Source organism: Quercus lobata, chromosome 12 (genome assembly GCF_001633185.2).
Source record: "Quercus lobata isolate SW786 chromosome 12, ValleyOak3.0 Primary Assembly, whole genome shotgun sequence".
Lineage (NCBI taxonomy): Eukaryota > Viridiplantae > Streptophyta > Magnoliopsida > Fagales > Fagaceae > Quercus > Quercus lobata.
In genome coordinates, this window is record NC_044915.1 from 32,594,744 (window position 1) to 32,620,027 (window position 25,284).

At 37.3% G+C, this 25,284-nt stretch overlaps 1 protein-coding gene across 1 annotated transcript; it reads left to right on the forward strand.

The window, feature by feature from the left end:
- Positions 1-11,492: 11,492 nt before the first annotated feature.
- LOC115971615 (cytochrome P450 86A22) lies at positions 11,493-13,986 on the forward strand. The gene has a single exon (XM_031091617.1). The coding sequence runs from the start codon at positions 11,928-11,930 to the stop codon at positions 13,548-13,550; it is 1,623 nt and encodes a 540-aa protein (XP_030947477.1). The 5' UTR covers positions 11,493-11,927; the 3' UTR covers positions 13,551-13,986.
- Positions 13,987-25,284: the final 11,298 nt, after the last annotated feature.

The following is a 25,284-nucleotide window of genomic DNA, read 5'->3' on the forward strand; positions in this document are numbered from 1 at the left end:
TCGTTAGTCAACAGATGTAAATCATTGAGGTGACTAACAGAGAGATTAAAATATTATTAAAAATTCACTGTAGCAATAAAATAAATAAAAAAAATTAAAAAAAGAACACACCAAAACATAAAAACAAGAACAAAAACCCAGAAACCCAGATTTGGCTCAATGTAAAATGATTTCAAAGTGTAAAATATTTTCAAGCGAAAATATTTTTCAGAAATGAAAATGATTTCAGGTGGGTGGGTCTGAATATTATAATAGGAAATCTGAATATATAAACCAAATCAACAAAAAAAAATCAGTCTTCCTCAAAAATAAGCATTGATCGTGAGAGAGGGAGAGGGAGAGATAGATTGAGAGAAAGAGAGAGGTAAAGGACCATAGATTGGTAGGTGGGTCTGAAGGAGGCGAGATGGGCGGGTGGGTCTGACAGCAGCAAGATCGGCGGGTGGGTCTGAAAGAGGCAATGACGAGGAGATTGGTTTGTAGATTAGAGATTGTGTTAGCTTCTCGCCGAACATTGAGCTTCTTCACGACAACCTTAAACTCATCGTACCGAATCGGTTTCTCCAACTCTTTCTCAGCATCCTTCTTCGCTCCACCACTCTGGTCACCAGAGGTCCGATCCCATCGCCTGGGATTAGCGTCACTGCACGTGGAGCTCCGTCATTGGGTTGGGGCATGTAGTTCAGAGATTGATTAGTGTTGGTCACGATCTCTCTGACCTGGGTTTGTTTTTCCATTTTGGTGGTGGTTTGTTTTAAATTTCTGGGTTTGTTTTTTTCATGTGGGTTTGATGATTTTTCTGGGTTTATGGGTTTGATTTGTTGGAGGTTTCGGTGGAGGATGGTGTTTGGATATGGAAAATGTGAACATCGCCGGTGGAAACCGTGGCGTGTAGCAAGAGGAGAATTAGTTGCCCATGAGTGGGTATCTGGGTTTGTTTGAAACTTACATGAATGGATATCTGGGTTTGTTTGAGACTTGTGTGACTGAGTTTGTTCAAATCTGGGTATCCTTGCTCTTGTTTTGGGTTTATGAATTTTATTTGCTGGAGGTTTCGTTGTTGATTGAAAGATGAGAAAATCTGGGTTTAAGTTGTGATTTTTAATTTCTGGGTTTCTGTTCTTGTTTTTGTTTTTATGTTCTAGTGTGTTCTTGTTTTAATTTTTATTTTATTTTATTGCTACAATGAATTTTTAATAATATTTTAATCTCTCCGTTAGTCACCTCAGTGATTTTCGTCTGATGACTGACGGAAATGACTAAAATAATACGCGTTAATTGGTTTAGGGACTAAAAGTGGTGAAATGAAAATGTAGGGACCAAAATAGAAATATGGTCAAAATGTAGGGACTAAAAGTGCATTTATGCCTTGTTAAAAAATTAAAACAGGATTCATATGAGGAATAATCTGATACTATACTTTTCTTTTTTAAACAACAAACAATGATGAGGTATATTTGATTTTATAATTAATATATATATATATATATATATATGTATGTATTTATCATTGGCACTTGCTGCTCTAGTCACTACCATGCAATTTTTGGACCAAATTGACTCATTCATCGAGGAATCAAATCAATGTTACGGTTTTTCTATTTAGGCTGTGTTTGAATTGACTGAAAATCATTTCCGGAAATTATTTACCGTAAAATCCACGCGTTTGGCAGCTACGGAAAATAGATTTTCTGGAAAATCATTTCCGTTTGACCAAAATTTACGCTTGTTGACCCGGAAATCATTTTACATACTTGTTTTACCTTCAAACGATTTCCGTAGCTGTGAGAGAAACACACTCAGCCAAAACACCTGAAACACACGACCAAACGCAGCGAGAGAGAGAGAGAGAGACCGATCCAGACACCGCGCCGATCGGCGTCGATCGTGATCGACGCATCGCGCGAAGCGTCGATCGCGATCGCTATCGCACGAAGCTTTGATCGTGATCGCGCGAAGCTTCGATTGCGATCGCTATTGCACGAAGCTTCGATCGTGATCGCGCGAAGCTTCGATTGCGATCGCGATCACGATCTCTCCAATCGCGATCTCGCTGATCGCGATCGCGTCGATCGAGGTCTCGCTGATCGCGATCGCGTCGATCGAGGTCTCGCCGATCGAGATTGCGATCTCGCCGATCGCGTCGATCGAGATCGCGATCTCACCGATTGCGATCTCGCCTTCGTTTGTCCGGATTTGATGATTTTTTTCTGAGCTTTGTTTGTGATTTGAGGAATGTATTCGTTTGGTAATCGAGAAAATGTGAGAAAATGTGAGCAACAAGTAGAAAATGTATTTTCTATGGTATTTTCAAGAACACAACCAAACATCAGAAAATATTTTCCGAAATTTTTTTTGAAATGCAACCAAACACATGAAAATATTTTCTTTTCCGGAAAATATCTATTTTTCGGAAATGCTTTTACACAAACCAAACGTAGCCTTAGTGGAAAATTTTATTTGCTTATTTGTTTTGTTTTTGCTGCAAATCAACACACACACACAAAAAGAAAAGAAAAAAGTATGAAATTGATTTCTAGAGTTTTCATTTGTGATCTAATTCAACTAATCTAGGAAAAGTTTTACATTACTTATAAAAAAAATCTAGGAAAAATCACAGATTATCTTATTTCTCAATAAGTATTAAAAAAATTTATGTTGTCCATTTAAAAATTTCACATGTAGATTAATAAAGTTATATTTCTTGGCTGTATTTGCTAGGTGTTCAGCAACAAGTTTAACTTGGCATTTTGAACCTATGGCTGAAATTTATGCTGTTCTTTGGAAGTTCAAATTTGAAATCAATTCTTCATTAATTGTGGTTTTTCATTGCGTAATTTCTTTCTCTCTTACTCCTCTTGATGAGTTTTTCCTTTCCACTAAAATTTTAATAGGTTTGGTATTTGACTAGAAGAAAGTTTTTTAGCATGAAGCACCTATTTCATTCTATTTGTCCTCACCACAAGGAAAACATTAAGGTAAGACATAATCTATTTAAAATTTTTAAAGGATGAGCTTAATTGTTTCTTATATATGACCAAAGCCTTAGACTTTTTTTAGACATCAGCATTATTTAAATAAAAAGAAAACAAAAATTCTGATAGGACTAAAAAAAAAAAAAATGACTCACGTATATATATATATATATATATATAACTATTGGGATTCAACATAAAAGATAATAGAATTAGGTATTGTAATTTTGATATTATTCCATATTTTGAATTGTCTATATTATTATTACTATAAAAAAGTCATATTACTACTCAAATTTGAAACTTGGTGTGTCTTTCTCATATCAAGGTCTATCTTTGCAGTGTATATTAGTTTTGAGTGTGTGTATATATATATATATATATAATTATTGGGAGGAATTGTAAATTACTTTGTAGGTTTCGATAACTATGCACTTGTAAATCAATGACGTTCTATGTTAGACAACACTTCTAAACTATGAAAAAGCATAGAAGTTAAATATTTCTTCATTTATTAAAAATATTCACTAGCAAAATGTCTATTTACTTATTGTTGGATTTTTTTTTTTTTTGGTCAATAGTTTTTCCATGCATCGCACGAGTTAGCGACTAGTTGTATATAACATTAGAGGAATTAGCCCAACTCATGTATAATTAGCTATTAATGACGGATGTTGAAATAATTAATTGCAATTACTGCCATGATCTAGAAATGAACTACTAATTGCTTTCATAATTGAACTCGCCCCCTTCGTTTCAACGTTATTCAAAGTACGTAGCTACAGCCTACAAGTCCCATCACTAGCATGTTACAATTTTTTCTTCTTCTTCTTGGTTTGGGAGTTATTTTTATTATCATTTTATTAGTAAGGAGAATAATAAAACAATAAATGTTGTTAACAACTTTTTATATTTTTCATAAAAGTGATGTTAAAATTTTTCTATTATGATTTATTAACAATTGCCCTAAGCAGTGGCGGCTCCAGGAATTTTTCTCAGGGTGTTCCTTAAGAAGCATAAATTATACAATCTAATAAAAAGAGAAATTCATATTGACAACAACAACAATAAAAAAAACACACAAATACATAAAATTTACAATTGCCTTCGACGAGTTTTCATATTTTGAAATTGGTGCATAATAGTCTCATTATCAATGCTACAAGCTACATCTCTTTTAATGTATACAACTAAGCAATCATTCATTCACTAAATGTAGAACAAATTATAGAGCAAAATTTAATTTTATTAATATAAAAAAACTGAGGGTGTTCCCAATTTTTTTTTTGAAGGGTAGACAAATAAAAATTTTTAAATTATTATATAAAAAAAAATTTCAGGTCAGGATGGTCCTGGGACCACCCTGGCCTTAAGGTAGCACCGCCCTTGGCCCTAAGAGTATCCATTAACATGATCCAATAATTTATTACTTGTATTTCTCATTTTTATATATTGTTCAACCCACATACACTGCGAGAATGTACAAGATGAACTGTAAGTCACACCCGCATTTGATGAAAAAATACTTTGCCAATAAAATCAAAGTTGAAAATTTTGATGGGATAGAAAATAAAATTATATATATACGCAGGGCTATACAAAAGAAAGCTTTTTTTTTTGGATAGAAAATACAAAAAGCATTAGTACTATTGAACGGATTTTGCTGATCTTTGGTTGAATATGGCGTACCAAATTCCCACACTCAATATAAAAGTAATATGGGGGCTTTTTTAAATTTAAAAAAAAAAAAAAAATTCTTTTAATGTAATGACAATGTAGCAGGGTACTTTTTTTTTTTTTTTTTTTTTGCTGAATAATGTAGCAGGGTACTTGTTGATATTGAAATTGAATGATTAATCACTTTAAGGGAGTAATTCCAGCTAACCCACCAATCAACACTGAGAAATTCTACAACTACTTGGTTTACGATCAAAATACTTCAGGGAGTCACTATTTACTATGTGCTGATGCATATAAATTGGTTTGCAATAAGGAATACACACATAATTTATTGGTTTGAACTTTGAACGCATTAAGTCATTGTGGTTGTGTTTTTTATTTTATTTTTACTTTTTATATACGTGCACAATTAATTTTATTTTCGTAAAAATACATAATAATATAGTATTATATGCACCTTAATTTATGTCTCTAAATTAACTTGTTACAAAAGCCTAACTGTAGGAATTAGTCAAGGTCGTATATAATTAGATAATAAGAGCACTAGCAATAGTAGTACTAAATAGCTATATAACTATTTTTAGCACCACTAAATATCAAAATGTACCCTGCAATAGTAGAGCCAAAGCTACATTTTTTGGCTCCACAGCTATCGTACACAGCTACTTTTAGTTGTGCACTGTAGCTGAACAGTTTAAAAAAAAAAAAATTATTTTGCGTTCACACTGCTTTTGTCTCTCTCCTCACTACCTCTCCGTGTCTCTCCCAATGTCCACCATGCGTTCACACTATTTTTGGTTGTGGTTGTGTTTTGGTGGTTGAATGAAATATTATTTTATTGTAGTATTTATATTATTTTATTGTGTTAAAAACTAAAATAAAATCACTGTTATTAGATGTGAGAAGGTAAAATAGATAAAGTGACTTTTTGTAGTGTTAAAAAGCTAAAAATTGGACTCCATGGATGCCCATCCATGTAAAATAACTGATTCATGGAAAATACTCCATCTTCTTGAAGGGAACTGTTGCTTTTCATAAATTAAACCGGTGCCTTTATTTCAACAAAAACTCATGGTAGAAAGAAAGTCCCAGCATTAGCATATTATATACCCTTTTTTTTTCTTTTTTGTTGAAACTGTGAGAATTGGAACTAGGAACACAAGCCCCACAAACGGGGGACAATATGGCATTAGGCAAGAAGGACTTCTGATCACACTACAAGAAATCTTAGTTTAGAGGTGTTTGTAATACTTTGCAAAAAACGAATAAAACATCGCTATAGACACAAATGGTATAAAAGAACAAGAGAGAGGAAAATAAAAGCTAATGCATATGTAAAGAGCGGCTATGCCATTCACAGTTCACACAAAAAAATTTATAATTTTCTAAACTCATACACTTGGTAAATACAATTAGTTAATCTTCAATTTCACATAAGTCCATCATTTATATAATTTTTTTATTCAACCATTATAATATGTTATCCCAATAAGTTTTATATGTATGTGTGTGTGAGAAAAAAAAAATTGGCACATAAAAACTTATTATCTATGTTCTGTCAAGTGGTTTCATTACTTCATGTATGCCAAAAAAAAAAAAAAAACAAATGGTGATAATCTCAAGTGCTGTCCTGTTAATAATCTTAACCAATAATAATAATAATAATATATAATATATTCCTTAAAAGGAGCAAACGCCAGGAAAGCAGGCAGGCAAAAAAAAAAAACCATGGCGACTGGACGAAATTAGTGCAATGGGCAATTTTGTCATTTAACCAACAAACTCCTCCCCATGTTTTCTCTTCATTTTGGAGGGACAAGTTTTGGGTGGGCCCGTGTGGAAAATGCCTGGCCCCACCAAAAAATTCTCTCCTACCCTACTTACCAAACAACACTCTTCCCCATTTTTTTTCTTATTTTCTTTCAAAAGTTTTCCATCTACCCTATTTTACTTACAAACAAACACTCTTAATTCTAAGCGAATAGTTCTAACCTTATTTCATAATATTTGTAGAGTCACTATTTAGTAAGGCAAGACTTAGGTATAGTGACATGCAATTAAAAAAATAAAAGGCAATCACCCAAACTTATTAAATAATACAAATTATGTCTAGGAAAAAAATCATGTCTAATTTAAAAAATATATATATAGATATATATATGCATAGCACCACGTATGGCCTAGGAAATCAAAAGAAAAAGGGATTAAAAAAAATAAAAGGAAGCAACATTCCCAGGAAGTGAAAATAATAATAATCTTAACCAATAATAATAATAACACTCTTCCCTATTTTCTTTTCTATTTTCTCTCAAAAGTTTTCCATCTACCCTATTTTACTTACAAACAAACACACCCTTAATTCTAAGCGAACGGTTCTAACCCTATTTCATAATATTTGTAGAGTCACTATTTAGTAGGGCAAGACTTAGGTACAATACTTAAGTGTTGTTCCTTAGGTTCCCCTTTTAAGATTCTACCATATGATTTTTTCTCATAAAATGGAAGTGTGTTTTTTAATTAAGTAGCCATATAGCTGAATTTTAAGAGGGGAGCCCAAGAAATAGTACTTAGAGCATCTCCAGTAGAATCATCAAATTTTTGTACTGTTTGGAGAATGAACAGTGACTTTTACCTTTACCTACCCACTTTTTTAAATACACTTTCCAACAGACTCTCTATTTCATTCTCTATCTCATTTAAATATTATTTCTTCATTCATTATTTATTATTTTTTTAACAACTACACATCTTCCAACATTTTTTTATTCAACACCCAATTATTATAATAGAAAAAAAAAAGATTTGAAGAATGAATAATAGCTCATTAGACCTGATGAGCTACTGTTCATTAGCAAAAAAAAAAAAAAAATGATGTATAGAGAGGTTGTTGGAGCCCTTTTTTTGCTCTCACTCTCTATTATAGAGAGTATTTTGCACCATTGGAGATGCTCTTAAGATACTATACCTAAATTTTGTCATATTTAGTATTTATTGATTGATGTATAATTGTACTCCATATAAAATTATAGGAATTAGGCAAGTTCATTTATAATTAGCGATTAATGACGGATGTTGAAATAATTAATAGCAATTTCTGCCATGATCTAGAAATGAACTAATTGCTTTCATAATTAAATTCGCCCCTTCGTTTCAACGTTATTCAGAGTACGTAGCTTTTTTTTTATATTTATGAATATTCAAAGTACGTGGCTACACCCTACAAGTCCCATCACTAGCATATTACAATTTTTTCTTCTTCTTCTTGGTTTAAGAGTTATTTTTATTAGAGCATTCATAGCAGCTGTAGCATAATTTATGCTATTTTGCCACACTAAATACGTACTTTATTATTTTACCACATTATTTTACAATATCTCATTTATCAGATGTTTTATTATTCAATTCTATACATTAAAATAATATTTACTACACATTAAAATAATATTTACAACTCATCAAACAAAATCAACAACCACCACAATGCTGCCAACAACCAATTGCCACCACCACACAACCACCACATCCTCACAACCAAAAACACAACTTAAAGCAAACCTAAACAAATCCAGCCAAATTCCACAACAAACAACCATAACGCCAACCCAAACAACCCATCAAATCCCAGCCAAATCCTTCACGACCCAAACAAATCCTAACCAAACCCCAACCCAAACAAATCCCACCCAAATCCTCCGCGACCCATCAACTACCTCAACCAATCACCAACCCAAAACCCCAACCCAACCAACCCATCAACAAACAAACTCAAGTAACCACCGGACCAAAACCCACAACACTGCCACAACCAACCTCGACCCACAATGCCGCCGACCTAAATCCTTGACCCACAACCCACAAAAGCTTCAACGACCAACACAATAGACCCATACCCACCCACCGCCGACCCATCCATCGGAACCCATAGCCTAACCCATCCGAACCCACCCACCTATGTCGAAACCGAACCCAGCTAATAAGCTCAAAAGAAAGATTCCCACAGAAGAACGTGTCTTTAGCATCCAACTCGTTGTCAGGTTTGATCCCAGACTCGATCGTTGGCATCGGCGTACTGGAAGAGTAGTGAGGGTTGGGGTTTGAGAGGAGAGGATTGGGGTGAGAGAGAGAGAGAAGAGGATTGGGGTTTGAGGGTGAGACTGACGGAGAGATGAGAGAGAAAGAGGAATTAAAAAATAATAAAAGCATATGCCACACTTGTCTATACTGTGGCAAATTTGTGATGATACTGTAGCATGTTGCATAATTTATGAGATTTGGAACATCTGATAAATGGGGTTTTTTGGTGTTTGATGTTTCAAATGTGCCAAATATTTGGCATTTGGCACATTTACCACATCTAGTGTGGATGCTCTTAACATTTTATTAGAAGAATGATAAAACAATAAATGTTGTTGATAATTTTTTATATTTTTCATAAAAGTGGTGTTAAAATTTTTCTATTATGATTTATTAATAATTTCCCTAACAGTATCTATTAACATGATCCAATAATTTATTACTTGTATTTCTCATTTTTATATATTGTTCAACCCACGTACACTGCGAGAACGTACAAGATGAACTGAGAGTCACACCCGCATTTGATGAAAAAATACTTTGCCAATAAAATTAAAGTTGAAAATTTTGATGGGATAGAAAATAAAATTATATATATACGCAGGGCTATACAAAAAAAGCCTTTTTTTTTTTTTTTTTTTTGTAGAAATACTAGAAAATACAAAAAGCACTGGTACTATTGAATGGATTTTTCTTGTTGGAAGAATATCTGGGCAGTTAGCCAGTTACTATCTAAATTGCATGCTGATCTTTGGTTGAATATGGCGTACCAAATTCCCACACTCAATATAAAAGTAATATGGGGGCTTTTTTTAATTAAAAAAAAAAAAGAAAAAGAAAATCTTTTAATGTAATGACAATGTAGCAGGGTACTTGTTGATATTGAAATTGAATGGTTAATCACTTAAGGAAGTAATTCCAGCTAGCCCACCGATCAACACTGAGAAATTCTACAATTACTTGGTTTACTAATGATCAAAATACTTCAGGGAGTCACTATTTACTATGTGCTGATGCATATAAATTGGTTCGCAATAAGGATACACATAATTTATTGGTTTGAACTTTGAACGCATTAAGTCATTGTGGTTGTGTTTTTTATTTTATTTTTACTTTTTATATACGTGCACAATTAATTTTATTTTCGTAAAAATATACATAATAATATAGTATTATATGCACCTTAATTTATGTCTTTAAATTAACTTGTTACAAAAGCCTAACAGGAATTAGTCAAGGTCGTATATAATTAATTAGCTAATAAGTAATATCCATGTAAATTAACTGATTCATGGAAAATACTCCATCTTCTAGAAAGGAACTATTGCTTTTCATAAATTAAACTGGTGCCTTTTTATTTCAACAAAAACTCATGGTAGGAAGAAATTCCCAGCATTAGCATATTATATACCCTCTTTTCTTTTCTTTTTTCTTTTTTTTAACTTCATATTTTATTTTGCTGAAACTGTGAGAATTGGAACTAGGAACACAAGCCCCACAAACGGGGGACAATGTGGTATTAGGCAAGAAGGACTTCTGATCACATTACAAGAAATCTTGGTTTAGACGGCATTTGTAACACTTCGCAAAAAATGAATAAAACGCCGCTATAGATACAAATGGTATAAAAGAAACAAGAGAGAGGAAAATAAAAGCTAATGCATATGTAAAGAGCGGCTATGCCATTCACAGATCACACAAATTTTTTTATAATTTTCTAAACTCATACACTTGGTAAATACAATTAGTTAATCTTCAATTTCACATAAGTCCATCATTTATATAATAAGTTTAATCCCAATAAGTTATATATATATGTGTGTGAGAAAAAAAAGTTGGCACATAAACTTATTATCTATGGTCTGTCAAGTGGTTTCATCACTTCATGCATGAAAAAAAAAAAAAAAAAAAAAAAAAAAAAAAAAAAAAAGCCAAAACAAAACAAAACAAAACAAATGGTGATAATCTCAAGTGCTGTCCTGTTAATACAGCACTTGTTAATCAAGTTGTTATGAATTATGATCGATCGGGATTGACAAAAACGACGCCGTCAAATCTGGTATAGAGAGGAAATTAAATGTTGGTTGGTCGCTCACCGAACTCCAAACCATTCACATGAAGAACAAAAGAACCAAAAATCGGTTAATAATGAAAGAACATATATAGTTTTAGCAAAAAAGAAAGTATAGAGTTCACCAAAAAAAAAAAAAAAGAAAAAAAAAAAAAGAAAGTATAGAGAAATACTATATCAACCTACGTACGTAATGTACGAAAGCAGACCTCATGCTTTTGTAATATTCTCATAATCAATAAATAAATATATACTCAAATTTTCTCACTTAACCTAAAAAAAGAAAAGTCCATATATTTTTCAATTCACAATTTTCTATATAAAAATAAAATACATGTCACACACGCATATGCATGGTTCCCACTTCTCTCAACTAATCCAACTTACTTCTACTCCTTCATTCAATGCCAGAATTTAAGATGAAGCTGTACTTTGGTGCAAAATTAGGTGAGCTTTAGAGAAAGCAGAGAGGAGCTTTCAACCAAAAAAAAAAAATAGAAGAAAGAAAACGAAAGGGTTTTTTTTTTTCTTTTTGTGTGTTTTCTGAGTTTTAAACCTTATTTTTCTCCAACGATATATGCGGGCATTAATGGCATTGTCCTTATAATTCATCCAGCTGATAAGGGGGGCCATGGTATATGGAAGAAGGAGGGAGATAAAGATAATAGAGAAAAGGTAAACTGTACTATATGTGTATGTATTCATTACTGCCCTCTCTGTTCCTTTCGACACTGGTGTCCTATAAAACACTTTGTGTCAACCTTCATTTCCCTCATTCACATGCTTCTCCTTTCTCTTCCTTTTTCACTTGCTTTGCTTCATCACAGTCCCAAAAAATCATTTCTTGCTTCCTTTTTCTCTTTTCTCTTACAGTCTTACGCACAAACACACACATACATATTTTGTATATGTTAAAAGTTTCATAAACCTAATCTGGGTTTTGTTCCTTTAAGTCCATTTTCATCTGGGTTTACTTCATTTCCTTTACGTTCATTGCTCAAAGTTTTAGCCTTTGACGTTTGCAGAACTTGAAACTTACACTCCAACCACAGCCATTTCTTTAATCTTTGGCGTTGCTTTTGGGTTTTGGTTTTTTATTTATTTATTTACTGGGGTCCGCCGATCACATGGAGATGTCAACGGTGTTAATGGTCTTAACAGCAATTGCGGCGTATTTAATTTGGTTCAGAATAATCACTCGGTTTCTGAGTGGTCCACGTGTCTGGCCTCTATTGGGAAGCTTGCCTGGTCTCATACATCACTCAAGTCGCATGCATGACTGGATCACAGACAACCTTCGCACGTGCGGCGGCACGTACCAGACCTGCATCACTGCAATCCCATTTCTAGCTCGGAAGCAAGGCCTCGTGACTGTCACGTGCGACCCCAAGAACCTGGAGCACATCTTGAAGAACAGGTTTGATAATTACCCCAAGGGTCCCACGTGGCAAGCCGCGTTTCATGATTTGCTCGGTGATGGGATCTTCAACTCTGATGGCGACACGTGGCTGTTCCAGCGTAAGACAGCCGCACTGGAATTCACCACCAGGACTTTGCGACAAGCCATGGCTAGGTGGGTGAGCCGAGCAATTAAGCTTAGGTTCTGTCCAATTCTGGAGACCGCTCAGCTTGAAGGGAAGCCGGTTGACTTTCAAGACCTTTTGCTTCGGCTCACTTTTGATAACATTTGTGGTTTGACTTTTGGTAAGGACCCACAAACTCTATCTCCTGACATGCCCGAAAATGGCTTTGCTTTGGCTTTTGACAGAGCCACTGAAGCCACTTTGCAGCGTGTTATTTTGCCTGAAGTTGTATGGAAGTTGAGGAAAACGCTTGGGCTCGGAATGGAAACCAGCATGACCAGAAGCCTTGGACACATAGATAAATACTTGACCGATATCATCGAGACGCGTAAGAAGGAGTTGCAGAGTCAGCAACAAGGTGGCAGTGGGATCCCACATGATGACTTACTCTCAAGGTTCATGAAGAAAAAGGAGTCTTACTCAGAAGAATTCCTACAGCACGTGATGCTCAACTTCATCCTAGCTGGACGAGACACGTCATCGGTCGCGCTGAGCTGGTTCTTCTGGTTGGTCATTCAAAACCCAAAGGTGGAAGAGAAAATCATCACTGAAATCTGCACCGTCCTGATGGAGACACGTGGCAATGACACCTCCAAGTGGGTGCAAGAGCCCCTGGTGTTTGAAGAGGTTGACCGATTGATGTACCTTAAGGCAGCATTGTCCGAGACCCTTAGATTGTACCCATCTGTGCCTGAGGACTCAAAGCATGTAGTTGCTGATGACATTTTGCCAAGTGGGGCTTTTGTTCCCAAAGGGTCGTCAATCACATATTCAATTTACTCAATTGGTCGCATGAAATTCATTTGGGGGGATGATTGCTTAGAATTCAAGCCTGAGCGATGGTTATCCTTAGATGGGTCAAAATTTGAGGTACATGATTCTTATAGGTTTGTTGCATTTAATGCTGGTCCAAGAATTTGTTTAGGGAAAGACTTAGCTTATTTGCAAATGAAGTCAATTGCGGCGGCGGTGTTGTTGCGCCACCGCCTGATGGTGGTGCCTGGCCACCGTGTGGAGCAAAAGATGTCATTGACATTGTTCATGAAGTATGGTCTCAAGGTTAATGTGCTCCCAAGGGACTTGAAGCCTATCTTGGAAAAGGTTTATATTGGTGACACACGCGGTAAAACGGGTCTCACAAATGGTGGGGCTGAAATGGTGGCTTGATTAACTGTGAATATGATACATGCTACAGCTATATACTATAATAACATGTATTATGTGATTCATCATGACAAATACCTTCTTCGGTCTTCGCTTCAATTCCATGGTGAAGCTAAAGCAAATGGCAGTGTCATGAGGGTTTTGTCATGGTAATGTCCGTTAGTTTTTATATTCATATATAATTTACTATAGAGGAAAGAAGAGAGGTAAGTGAGTCAAGGTTGCATATATGATATGTAGAAAAAAAAGAATAAAGAAAAAGAGGAGGTTGGGCGTATGGTGTCGGCAGAGGAATGAGAGCTGTTACCAAAGGTTACACATTTGACTAATTCTTCCTTCTTATGATGCATTAAGTATTGATGCATTTAGAATAATTGTAATGCTTCAAGAAATAAAGAGAATAAAATATGAAATCCAAATTATGTTGAACTAGCAAATACTTGAAACATAAAATTATACTATATGACATATTGATAGTAACAATAATAATGCAACTAGGAAGATTTGGGTTTCATGATTATGCATTTTTTTGCGTGGCCTTTGATTATTTGGATTTTGGTCTGACAATGTTTCCTCTGCCTTACATGGGTATTGAATTTTTGATCGCATATTGCCAAATAAAACAATATTTAGGTTAGAATTATTGAAATTTTTCGTGCACCCAGACTTGTTCCCTTTTTATTTATTTGAGAAAATAGTTTTGTTCCTTTAAGTATGGTGGTTGTAATGTTTTTTTTTTCGATGTGGTAATGCGTTTTTCTTTACCTAGATTCCTGATCAATAATTTCCATCTGCCTCATGAGCCTATTTGTGTTCCATATCTTTTATTATAATTGCCGTTCAAAGAGAGGTGCAAGTAACCGAGTATAAATTCAGTGATTTTATTGATTGAAAGAGAGAAATTACAAGCGACTGAGTATAGATATAGAATCTATCTATTTATATACACTCTAACCGAAGAAGAAAGAAGAAAATATCTAAAACTATACACGTGTTCTATTAATAACAGAAAACAGGCTGAGTTACACTTTAAGTGCAGCAAAATTAGAATAAAACGGTGTTGTATCAACAAAACTCATTATCACTGTACACTCTTGATGTAATGGTAACTCTACAAGTATAAAGGTTTGTGAGGCGTGGGAGATAAGGGCTGGGGTTTAAGTAGTAACGGAACCAGGAAATTTTCTCAAAGGGAACCGGTGAATATATTTTTGTCTAATTTTTAGATTTATTACCAAATGTAAGAAAATTAAAGGTCTATTTGGATACCACTTATTACTGAAAACTGAAAACACTGTAACGAAATATTTTTTAAATATGTGAATAGTGTCGCGAGACCCATTTTTAAAGTTAGATTTGTGTTTTTCTGTACTTGCGATTCTTATGAACAGTGCACGAGACCTAACCAAAAAACCATAGACGCGTGGTCTAGCACTATCCAAACCTAGCCTAATGGAAAATTTCGAAAGCTAAGGGGGGTAATGGCCCCCTTTGGCACCTCCCTAACTCCGCTTATGAGTTCAAGTTTTCAGGAAAGAGTTTCACACACATATATACTTAGATTAGATTAGATTAGAGTAAAATTTCTATCTTAAAAAATGCCTGTTTGGCACCTCCCTAACTCCGCTTATATGCCTGTTTCGCTGGTGTTGATGACAAGTGAGACCCATGAGAAGTAAATGGCTACAAAATGGAAACTTTATTTATTTCCGCTTTATAAGTCTTATAACAGCTTGATTAATAGAGGAATAGAGGCAATAATAGGAATCTGACATGGATTACGATAATTGACAAATTTAATTAATTAATTCTTATACCTTTTTTGGGGCCCAAATGATTTACGGGCCAGGCCCATCTACCTGGGGAAAATCCGAAGGCCCAAGCCGAGGAGGGCTATGGCCCAAGCTCGACAAAATAGCCTGTGGATATCGCCGAGGACGGCTCAGTCCTCGGCAGACCCAAAGTCCCCCCCCCCCTGAAGGAAGGGTAAAAACGGTATAGGACCGAAATCAGGGCGAAAGATCTAAAATATCCAGGGAAAGCTGCTCTCACTGCCATTCAATACTCTGAACCTGACAGATCCGCAGTCTTAGGCTTTTACAACCACCCCCAACGACTTTGAATATGGGCTGATGGGACAAGTATCAATTTTGGAAAGGTTGACCCCATACGTGGGCGAAGGACAGTAGACGCAGGCGAGTATAAAAGGAAAAATAAGTAACCTAAAGAAGGGGTTGGGAAAAATGGCCAAAAACCAGAGCCTCCCAGCCCACCTCCAGGAGAAAGACTCCAGGGGTGTAGGAAAACTTAAACTGGTACGAACACCGCGAAAAATCGCGTCCTTACAATTGGCGCCGTCTGTGGGGAAGGCTTGTGTGTTGGTATAGGAAGTGGGTCGATAGAGTTTCTTCGTTATATCTAACCGTTGGTTATAGAGTTCTAGTACAAAGTTCTGTTACGGACTACGTTTCTTGACTAGGGGCTTGGTTGAGGAGCTAACTCCCTTAAAGCCAAGGTCCCCAGTAAAGAGCAAACTAGGCGCGTGGTAACGTTAACCGTATGGATAAACTCTAGGGGCTTGGCTGCGGAGCTAACTCCCCTAAAGCCAAGATCCCACACAAAGAGAAAACTAGGTTTTGGACAGAACCAAGGCATTGCATAGTCCTCGGACTCAAGCCTCTGGGGAAACCAACTACCTGGATGTGGAAAACTAGGTTTTGGACAGAACCAAGGCATTGCATGGTCTACGGACTCAAGCCTCTGGGGAAACCAACTACCTGGATGTGGAAAACTAGGTTCTGGACAGAACCAAGGCATTGCATGGTCTCGGACTCAAGCCTCTGGGGGAAAAACCAAGGCTTGCATGGTCTACGGACTCAAGCCTCTGGGGAAACCAACTACCTGGATGTGGAAAACTAGGTTTTGGACAGAACCAAGGCATTGCATGTCTACGGACTCAAGCCTCTGGGGAAACCAACTACCTGGATGTGGAAAACTAGGTTTTGGACAGAACCAAGGCATTGCATAGTCCTCGGACTCAAGCCTCTGGGGAAACCAACTACCTGGATGTGGAAAACTAGGTTTTGAACAGAACTAAGGCATTGCATGGTCTACGGACTCAAGTCTCTGGGGAAACCAACTACCTGGATGTGGAAAACTAGGTTTTGGACAGAACCAAGGCATTGTATAGTCCTCGGACTCAAGCCTCTGGGGAAACCAACTACCTGGATGGGGAACCAACTATTTTAAAAAAAAAACTATGGCACATAAACCTCAAAATTCATCCGAAGAGAGCTCCGCGTTAACAGATGGGTTAATACCTTGATTGCGCGGATTCCTCGGTCCACCCTCTGATCCCCCAATATCAAAGGGGTTGATGCGATACGGCGTAACATATTATCCAGAAGCACAACCAAAGCCCCTCGCTACTCGGCTACCCTCTCGGACGAATTACTTAGAGTTTGTCGTACTCGGACATCGCTCTTGTATGCATCGCGTAGCACTCAGCCGTTATCCCGGTTAGTTCCAAGAGTTTAATTTATTTGATGACTAACCTTGTTATGTTTGATAATATTTGTAAGTCTAAACTAGTAGGAATCTGTGTTAAGGCCTTTCTCTGCCTAGAATATCATTAAGGGCAAACTCATATTTAATATTCATGCATAAAGTAGTGGTTACGGAGAAGAAAGATATGTATAGAGAAATAAACACATATTTTATTAAGACAAAGGAACAGTACAGTGTACAATGGAAAGCTGAAACAAAGCCTACATCGAAGCTAACTACGTAAGTAACGAAGAATACAAGAGAGTAAAGATAAAGCCGAGGAGGCAGTTCAGAGGAGAGGTTGGCTACTGCCTCGAGACCTTATTCCCCCTCCATGCTTTTGCACGCCCATAACTCAGGCAGCAAAAGAACCCAACTTGGGGCCTGCACCGGTACAGAAAAGGTGCAGGAAACCTGACCTCAGGCTAACACCATCTACAGAAAAGGTGTAGGGAGCCGGAAGTTGGGAAGCCCCCGCAAAAATTTGCCTGCTACAAGGCAGACGGCGCTGATGGCGGAAATTCCTTTTTCTGACATACCAAAAATCTGGCATGACCAGAACCTGCTTCGGATTTTGACTGAAAGAAGGAGGAATACCATCTTCCTCCTGTCAAGGCGGAGGACTGGCTTGAATTTGTGCCATCCTTGTCCATACCGTATCACCTTGAGGATTCGGTGCCTCTGAAGCACGCGGAGACCTTTCATCCCTATCCAAGCCTCAAACATCTTGCTTTGGGGCAGTGGCACTAGAAAGAGAGATCGCGGATATGGAAGAAATATAGTTCTGAAGGGAATGGGAGAGTTCATGTGCAAGTAAAGTGATCCCCTATCCCATTTATACCCGGAAGTAAATCGATGGCATTTAATTCGCGCAGCGTCCCAAGGAACGCTACAGACAAAATGTCTCTGGCTCGATTTCCAACGTCGTCTGCAACCCTGAGGATAAAGGAGTCTCGAGAGGGTGCACCTCGAACACTGGGACGCCAAAAGGTACCGCGTGATCAAAGGTTATGGAAACACCTCTTAATTTGTGGGCCCAGTAAATTCGCGGCCCAGGCCCATTCAGCATATGGGCCCAGGGACAGAACCAAGGCCTTGTATGGTCCTCGGACCCAAGCCTATGGGGAAACCAAGTACAAAAAATTATAAAAATTACAAGTTTTGGACAGAACCAAGGCCTTGTATGGTCCTCGGACCCAAGCCTATGGGGAAACCAAGTACAAAAAATTATAAAAATTACAAGTTTTGGACAGAACCAAGGCCCTGTATGGTCCTCGGACCCAAGCCAATGGGGAAACCAAATACTTGGATAAGAAAAGGTTTGAATCCCGTAAGATGGGTTACTTGGTAAAAATGTCAGGTCACTTCATCCACGGCTTAAACACCATAAAAGGTTAAGGCCAATGAAGGTGTAAGGAAGGGGGTGGAAAGCCCCAGCGCTTAGTCATATAAAAAGGCCGCTCATTTGGTGGGTGCTATATCTTCAAATGGTTATTCCTTACATGACATCAAGCCTTCGTTTCTCTCCTCGGCTAGCATGGGGTAAGTATTACTCTTCACTGATCGGCCCTATTATGTCAAGCATTTCTATTAAAGTTATGGCGACGTCTTTTTATTATCAAATCTTTTGGTCTTAGCCGTCATTGATTTAGATGCTATATTAATATGCCGAGCAGCGTTTGTAGATCCAAAAGAAAAAAAAATCATAGAGACAAAACATGCGAAATAAAATAACAACGATTTTTATTAATACGAAAAATTATTACAATGTACAAAGAAGGGCTTGAACGAGCCTATACAAAATGCGAACTGCCTAAGCGATAGTTACATCCGTAGTACAGATAACTAAACTCCCAGGCGTCTTCTAAACTCGTTTTCAAAGTCTCTCCAATCTTTACCTCGATACTGCTCATATAATGATAAGAACCTTCTTTGGGAAGAAATGGCGGAGAGGGAAATAGTAAGGAAGAAATCAATGAAGAAGATGGAAGAGATGAATGAAGAAGATGGAGGACATGAGTAAAGAAGGAGGAGAAGAAGAGAGAAGAGATGAAAAGAAAGAAAAAGGAGCAAAAGAGGGAGAAGTGAAAGCACCAGGATGAAACTGGTGCTGGGAAGACTAAGAAAGGGAGATGGAGAATAGCCCCAGTGAAGGAAGAGAGGAAGAAGTAGAGACGCTTAGTCCCGGCCTCGATCCTGACTCCCAACACACTGGAGCCATACTAGGTATGCTCATAAGAGAACGGTGGGTACTGATGATGGGTGTTCTCGACTCAGTCACGCTGAAAGTTTGACGTGACGAGTCCCTGCTTCGGATTTTGATTGAAAGAAGGGTGAGGTTGATTTTGAGTCTTCGCCATCCCTATCCCGATCGAGCCATAAGGAGCTTTATTGGAACATGGCTTCTATGGGAGGGGTTTGGCTCCTGCATCACTCGTTGTTATGATAAAGTGTATCACGATTTAGTTTGTGGACCAGTGGGTAAAATGAACCCTCGGGGAGGCCAAATATTTCAAATCTCAGAAAGATGAGAAGGAATTCTTTACAAAAATAATAACCTTCGCCTTTCCTTCTTATACTGAGGGTGGAGCGGGAGACATTTAATAGGTTCAGATATCCAAAGGAATCTGCCAACACGAACATGCCGGTTCCGTTTCTCCACCCCATCAAAACAAACCGCCGAATTAAAGCAGTCTCGTAAATAGTGGTCATTAAAAGCACGTTTTGGCATACCCAAACGATAAGAGCGCATCAAGCGCGAAATCAAAAGGCTGCCTCATAGACCGGCGCGTTTCTTGGACAGATGAGGAGCCACCAGCATTATTAAAAGGCCAAATTGATTGGGCCATAAGAAGAGGTTTGGCATCACCAAAACCCCCCTTTCCAACCAAGAGGTTGGACAGCCGGGTTTAGAGGGGCTATTGTGGGGCCCAAATGACTTACGGGCCAGGCCCATCTACCTGGGGAAAATCCGAAGGCCCAAGCCGAGGAGGGCTATGGCCCAAGCTCGACAAAATAGCCTGTGGATATCGCCGAGGACGGCTCAGTCCTCGGCAGACCCAAAGTCCCCCCCTGAAGGAAGGGTAAAAACGGTATAGGACCGAAATCAGGGCGAAAGATCTAAAATATCCAGGGAAAGCTGCTCTCACTGCCATTCAATGCTCTGAACCTGACAGATCCGCAGTCTTAGGCTTTTACAACCACCCCCAACTACTTTGAATATGGGTTGATGGGACAAGTATCAATTTTGAAAAGGTTGACCCCATACGTGGGCGAAGGACAGTGGACGCAGGCGAGTATAAAAGGAAAAATAAGTAACCTAAAGAAGGGGTTGGGAAAAATGGCCAAAAACCAGAGCCTCCCAGCCCACCTCCAGGAGAAAGACTCCAGGGGTGTAAGAAAACTTAAACTGGTACGAACACCGCGAAAAACCCACCGCCTATCGATCAAGGCTTAGCCTTCCAAACCCACGCTCTACAAATGATGTTGTTAGGGGCCTTTTCACGTGCGAACCCAACACTATTACGGTCCGCCACGAATCGCGTCCTTACACCTTTTTTTCATGCCGTAAATGCAAACTATTGGCAGGCAGGTTAAGAACAACTTAGACAGTCTTATAACATTTTCTCAACAAAAAACAAAAAGACAGTCTTATAACAGCTTTATTAATGGAGGACTAGAGGCAATAATAATAGGACTCTGACATGGATTACGATAATTGACAAATTTAATTAATGATTTCTTGTACTTTTTTTCACGGTGTAAATGCAAATAACTGGCTGCTTAAGAAACTTGAATGAAAATGAATTGATACTTTACTCAAAGTCACTTTCCCATATTTACGTGCAAGTTAAGATATCTGACTAATGGGGTTGTATCCATAGTAAGTTCTTGTGGCACTTGGGCAACAGCCAACATGGGACCAAGAAAAGATGGATATCAATGTCTTGTATAATTGCAATTGACGTGTTATTTTGGTCCTGTAATTTTCAGTGTCTCTCAAATGAGGTTTTCTTTTCTTTTTTTTTGGTGTAAAAGGAATAAATGAGGTTTTCATAGTCTCAGCAAATGAAAATTCTCAATTTCTTTAGTGTTCAAGAAGGCAAAAAATGCATTCACCCTAAATTTAGTTGTTGAAAACTTCATTGTGGAATATGCCAGTATAAACCTTATGGTTATGCTTACCTAACATTTCCACCAGCTTGCAACCTCTCCTCTTTCATATAGCTAGGGCCTAGGGCTATAAAGGAGTTGAGCCGAATCGTATATCATATATCATGCTATATTAAAGTGAAAGGTACATAAAAGAAAAATCAATTAAGAATCCAAATTAGATTCTAACTGTATTTTAATTTTGTGTCAAGTTTTTGTATGAGAATAGCTTATTTAGTTGAAATTGAAATTTTTTTGCTGAAAGTATTGTAAGACCCATGAATAGTACCAAAAAATGTAATAGGACTCATGAATAATAGTAAAAATAAGCTAAAAACTCTAATAAGCTTCAGTTTTCATCACTTCCCAAACGTACTATAAATGTCCTGTTATATTATATGATGTCAAATGTCTCTATATTTTAAATAAATTTCAATTTCATGCCAAATGTCCTTCCAATTAAACTTAAAAACATAACCAGACTCAACTCAAATTTATTATATATCTATGTAATACTATGAATGTGTACCATCTATTATGAATTAGGTAAAAATATATGTGTACAACACCCATGCATATGTAAGAGTTAAAAGCTAGTAATGTAATAAATTAGGATTTATTCATTTTATTTTATTTTAAATACAAGTCAATTTCAAATCATCATCAAGCAAGATTATGAGTTAAGTTTGGTTCATTTTCGTATCAACCTGTAGAAGGCAAAAATTTGTCAAGCCAATTACAAAATGCCACATAAAAAATTTAGTGAAAAATTCCAATTAATATGTCATTAAATTAGTTAAATCAAATAATGACATGTGTCATCCAAATTGACATCACATTGGCATATCGAAATTTGCCAATGTCATTTGTTCCACAAGATAAAGAAAAATTTTCTATTATAAATTTATGGATAATTATCTTTATTAAAAGAATTAAAATAAAATAAAGATAAATTTTCTATTCAAAATTGATGGATAATTATCTTTATTAAAATAATTAAATAAAATAGAGATAATTATTTATCTTTGTTGATTATTATCTTTATCAAAATAGATAAATAGAGATAATTATCTCTAAGCAAAATTTGGATCAATCAGAGTCTACTACATATCTTCAAACATATCAATTTAAAGTGGAGCTTATCCTTTGAAACCACTATAGATATAGGACATCTCCTCTCACTTTCAACATCGAGTTTTCAAGAAGGCAAAACTCTAGAGAAATTCTGCCTCTAAAGCACTAAAGAATTTCAACATAAAATCCAAGAATTTTCGAAGAACTTGAAGAGTAACAAATCTCTAACAAGCTCAAAGCTAGAGATTTGTTGTGAAGATCGTTCAATCCATCTTCCAACCAAAGCTAAGAGGATTTCTTGTTTAAATTAAGTTCAAAGAAGATAGAATCAAATGAGTATTCTTTTGTAAAAGAATCGAAACAAAGATTGTACTCACTACTTGATTAATACAAAAATATATTTGTGGAACACATTGTTTGATTTTCAAACTTTGAGAAATTTTGTGTTTACACAACCATCCTTAAGTTTATTTATAAGCTACTTGATTAGCTTATTTTTTTCACCAGATATAGTAAACATTATGAGTAACATTTATTAGTCCTTCACAAATCTATGCCATTAGTTAAGAACTATATTATAGTTGAAATCATATTATTTGAGTTAATACTTATTAGAACACACAAACACGAAAGTAATATATAGAATTTTTTAAACATGCTTATAATACATTATATAACCATAATACCACTACAAAATAGTCTAACCTTTGTAATAGTAGTCTGGGGTTATAAGGACTGAAACTCTAATACGCACAACCGATATGGGATAAACATTAGAACACACAAACACGAGAGTAATATATAATATTATAAGCCTGTATTATTTGAGTGAATTAGATGTAATGATTAATATTTATGGACTTCAAAAATTGATTCACCAATATTGTAACAAAATAAACTATTTATACTATTAATAAATTATAGATATTAATTTAGTATCTCATTTCTCAATCAAATATGAAATCTAAAGAATTATATTTGATATATTTATAGATAAACATATTGTAGGGCCGGGAAACTTATGATCCGGCCCACGCACTATCCGGGCTCAGGGCCCGTGCCGAGGAGGTAGTGTGCTGAGGACGAGTGATTAAAGGCCAAGGGGTTAGGGGGAACAGCTGAGGACGACCCTGTCCTCGGCACTCCAGGGCTCTGATGAGAAGAGCAACGTCTTAGTGAAGGCCGCCCCCGAATAATCCCCTGAAGGGGATGTGAGTGGAATAGGGCCCACATGGGGGGGGTGCGAAATAGGTTCAAGGAAAATACGTCCCCTCCACATTAAATGCACTGGCCAATGTTCTGATCATATTAATAAGAGAAGACGCTTGAACGGTGTAACCTTGATCCTCACGACTAAACAGAAAAGTAAGAGGGAACAGCTGATGGGACGGGTACAGGACTAAGTACCTGCCTGACCTACAAGTGGATGGCTAGGATCAACCAAGAAGGACTATATAATGTAAAAGTGAGTATGCAAAGGGCTGGCTAGGGAAAAATGGCCCGAAACCAAAGTCTCCCAGCCCACCTCCAGGAGAAAGACTCCAGGGGTGAAGAAAACTTAACCTTGTATGAACACCACGAAAAACCCACCATCTGGTGACCAAGGCCTAGCCTTTCAAACCCACGCTCTACAAATGATATTGTTTGGGGCCTTTTTACGTGCGAACCCAACACTGTTACGGTCCGCTACGAATCGTATCCTTACAATTGGCGCCGTTTGTGGGAAGGTTTGTGTCTTGGCACTGGTGGTGGGTTGATACCATCCTTCACGTCATTTTCAGTAGTCGGATATAGTGTTTTAGAGTAAAGTCCCACCAGGGGCTACGTTTCTTCACTAGGGGCTGCGCTTTGTAGCGTCGATAGCACGGATGGTCCCAGGGGCTTGGCCGAGGGGCTAGTCCCTTTAAACCAAGATCCTACGCCATAGCCGAGGAGATAATTCCCCCAACTACTTATCAAAACTGAGTTTTGGACAGAACCAAAGCATTGCATGGTCCTCGGACTCAAGCCTATGGGGAAACCAACTACTTGGATGGGAAAACTAGGTTTTGGACAGAACCAAGGCATTGCATGGTCCTCGGACTCAAGCCTATGGGGAAACCAACTACTTGGATGAGAAAACTAGGTTTTGGACAGAACCAAGGCATTGCATGGTCCTCGGACTCAAGCCTATGGGGAAACCAACTACTTGGATGAGAAAACTAGGTTTTGGACAGAACCAAGGCATTGCATGGTCCTCGGACTCAAGCCTATGGGGAAACCAACTACTTGGATGAGAAAACTGGGTTTTGGACAAAACCAAGGCATTGCATGGTCCTCGGACTCAAGCCTATGGGGAAACCAACTACTTGGATAAGAAAACTGGGCACTGAGCAAGACTTAGCTACTATGCATAACGTCGAAAGTGGTGCCTATATCTTCGTTGAACGAGGGTTAGAAATGAGTCTAAGGGCTCCGCGGGTGCAAGTAAGCTAGGGTTTTGAAACACGGTGATAAATGTATTGCATGCATAAATATTCGTACATGTTAAAATGAATCAGCGCAGAATTAATAAACCATATTACGTATCAACGAGGGCAGCTAACAAGTAACCAAAAGGAAAAAGGAAAAACAGGATTTCATCTACACATAATCAAACGCTTGCGAATCATCAATGGATTAGAAAGTTTTCGAAATAAAAAGAAACAAGTTAAAAACGTTAAATTAGAAACGGATACAAAAGCCTAGCCAGGATTTCTACTTTTTTACTTTTTCGTCGGTCACGTCCTGAGAGGAAGAAACAGGATCAGCTTCGACGCCCGGGAGGATGATCCCTTCTGAGGAAGGCTGAACAGGGTCAGCACTGGTACTCTGGGGGACCACAGCAAGAGGAATTGCCTGTGGCGGCTGGGCAAGTATGGCTGGCTCCTCCGTACTAGACACCTGAATGCCAACCACGGGCTCAGTAACCTCTTTAGGTGCCTCA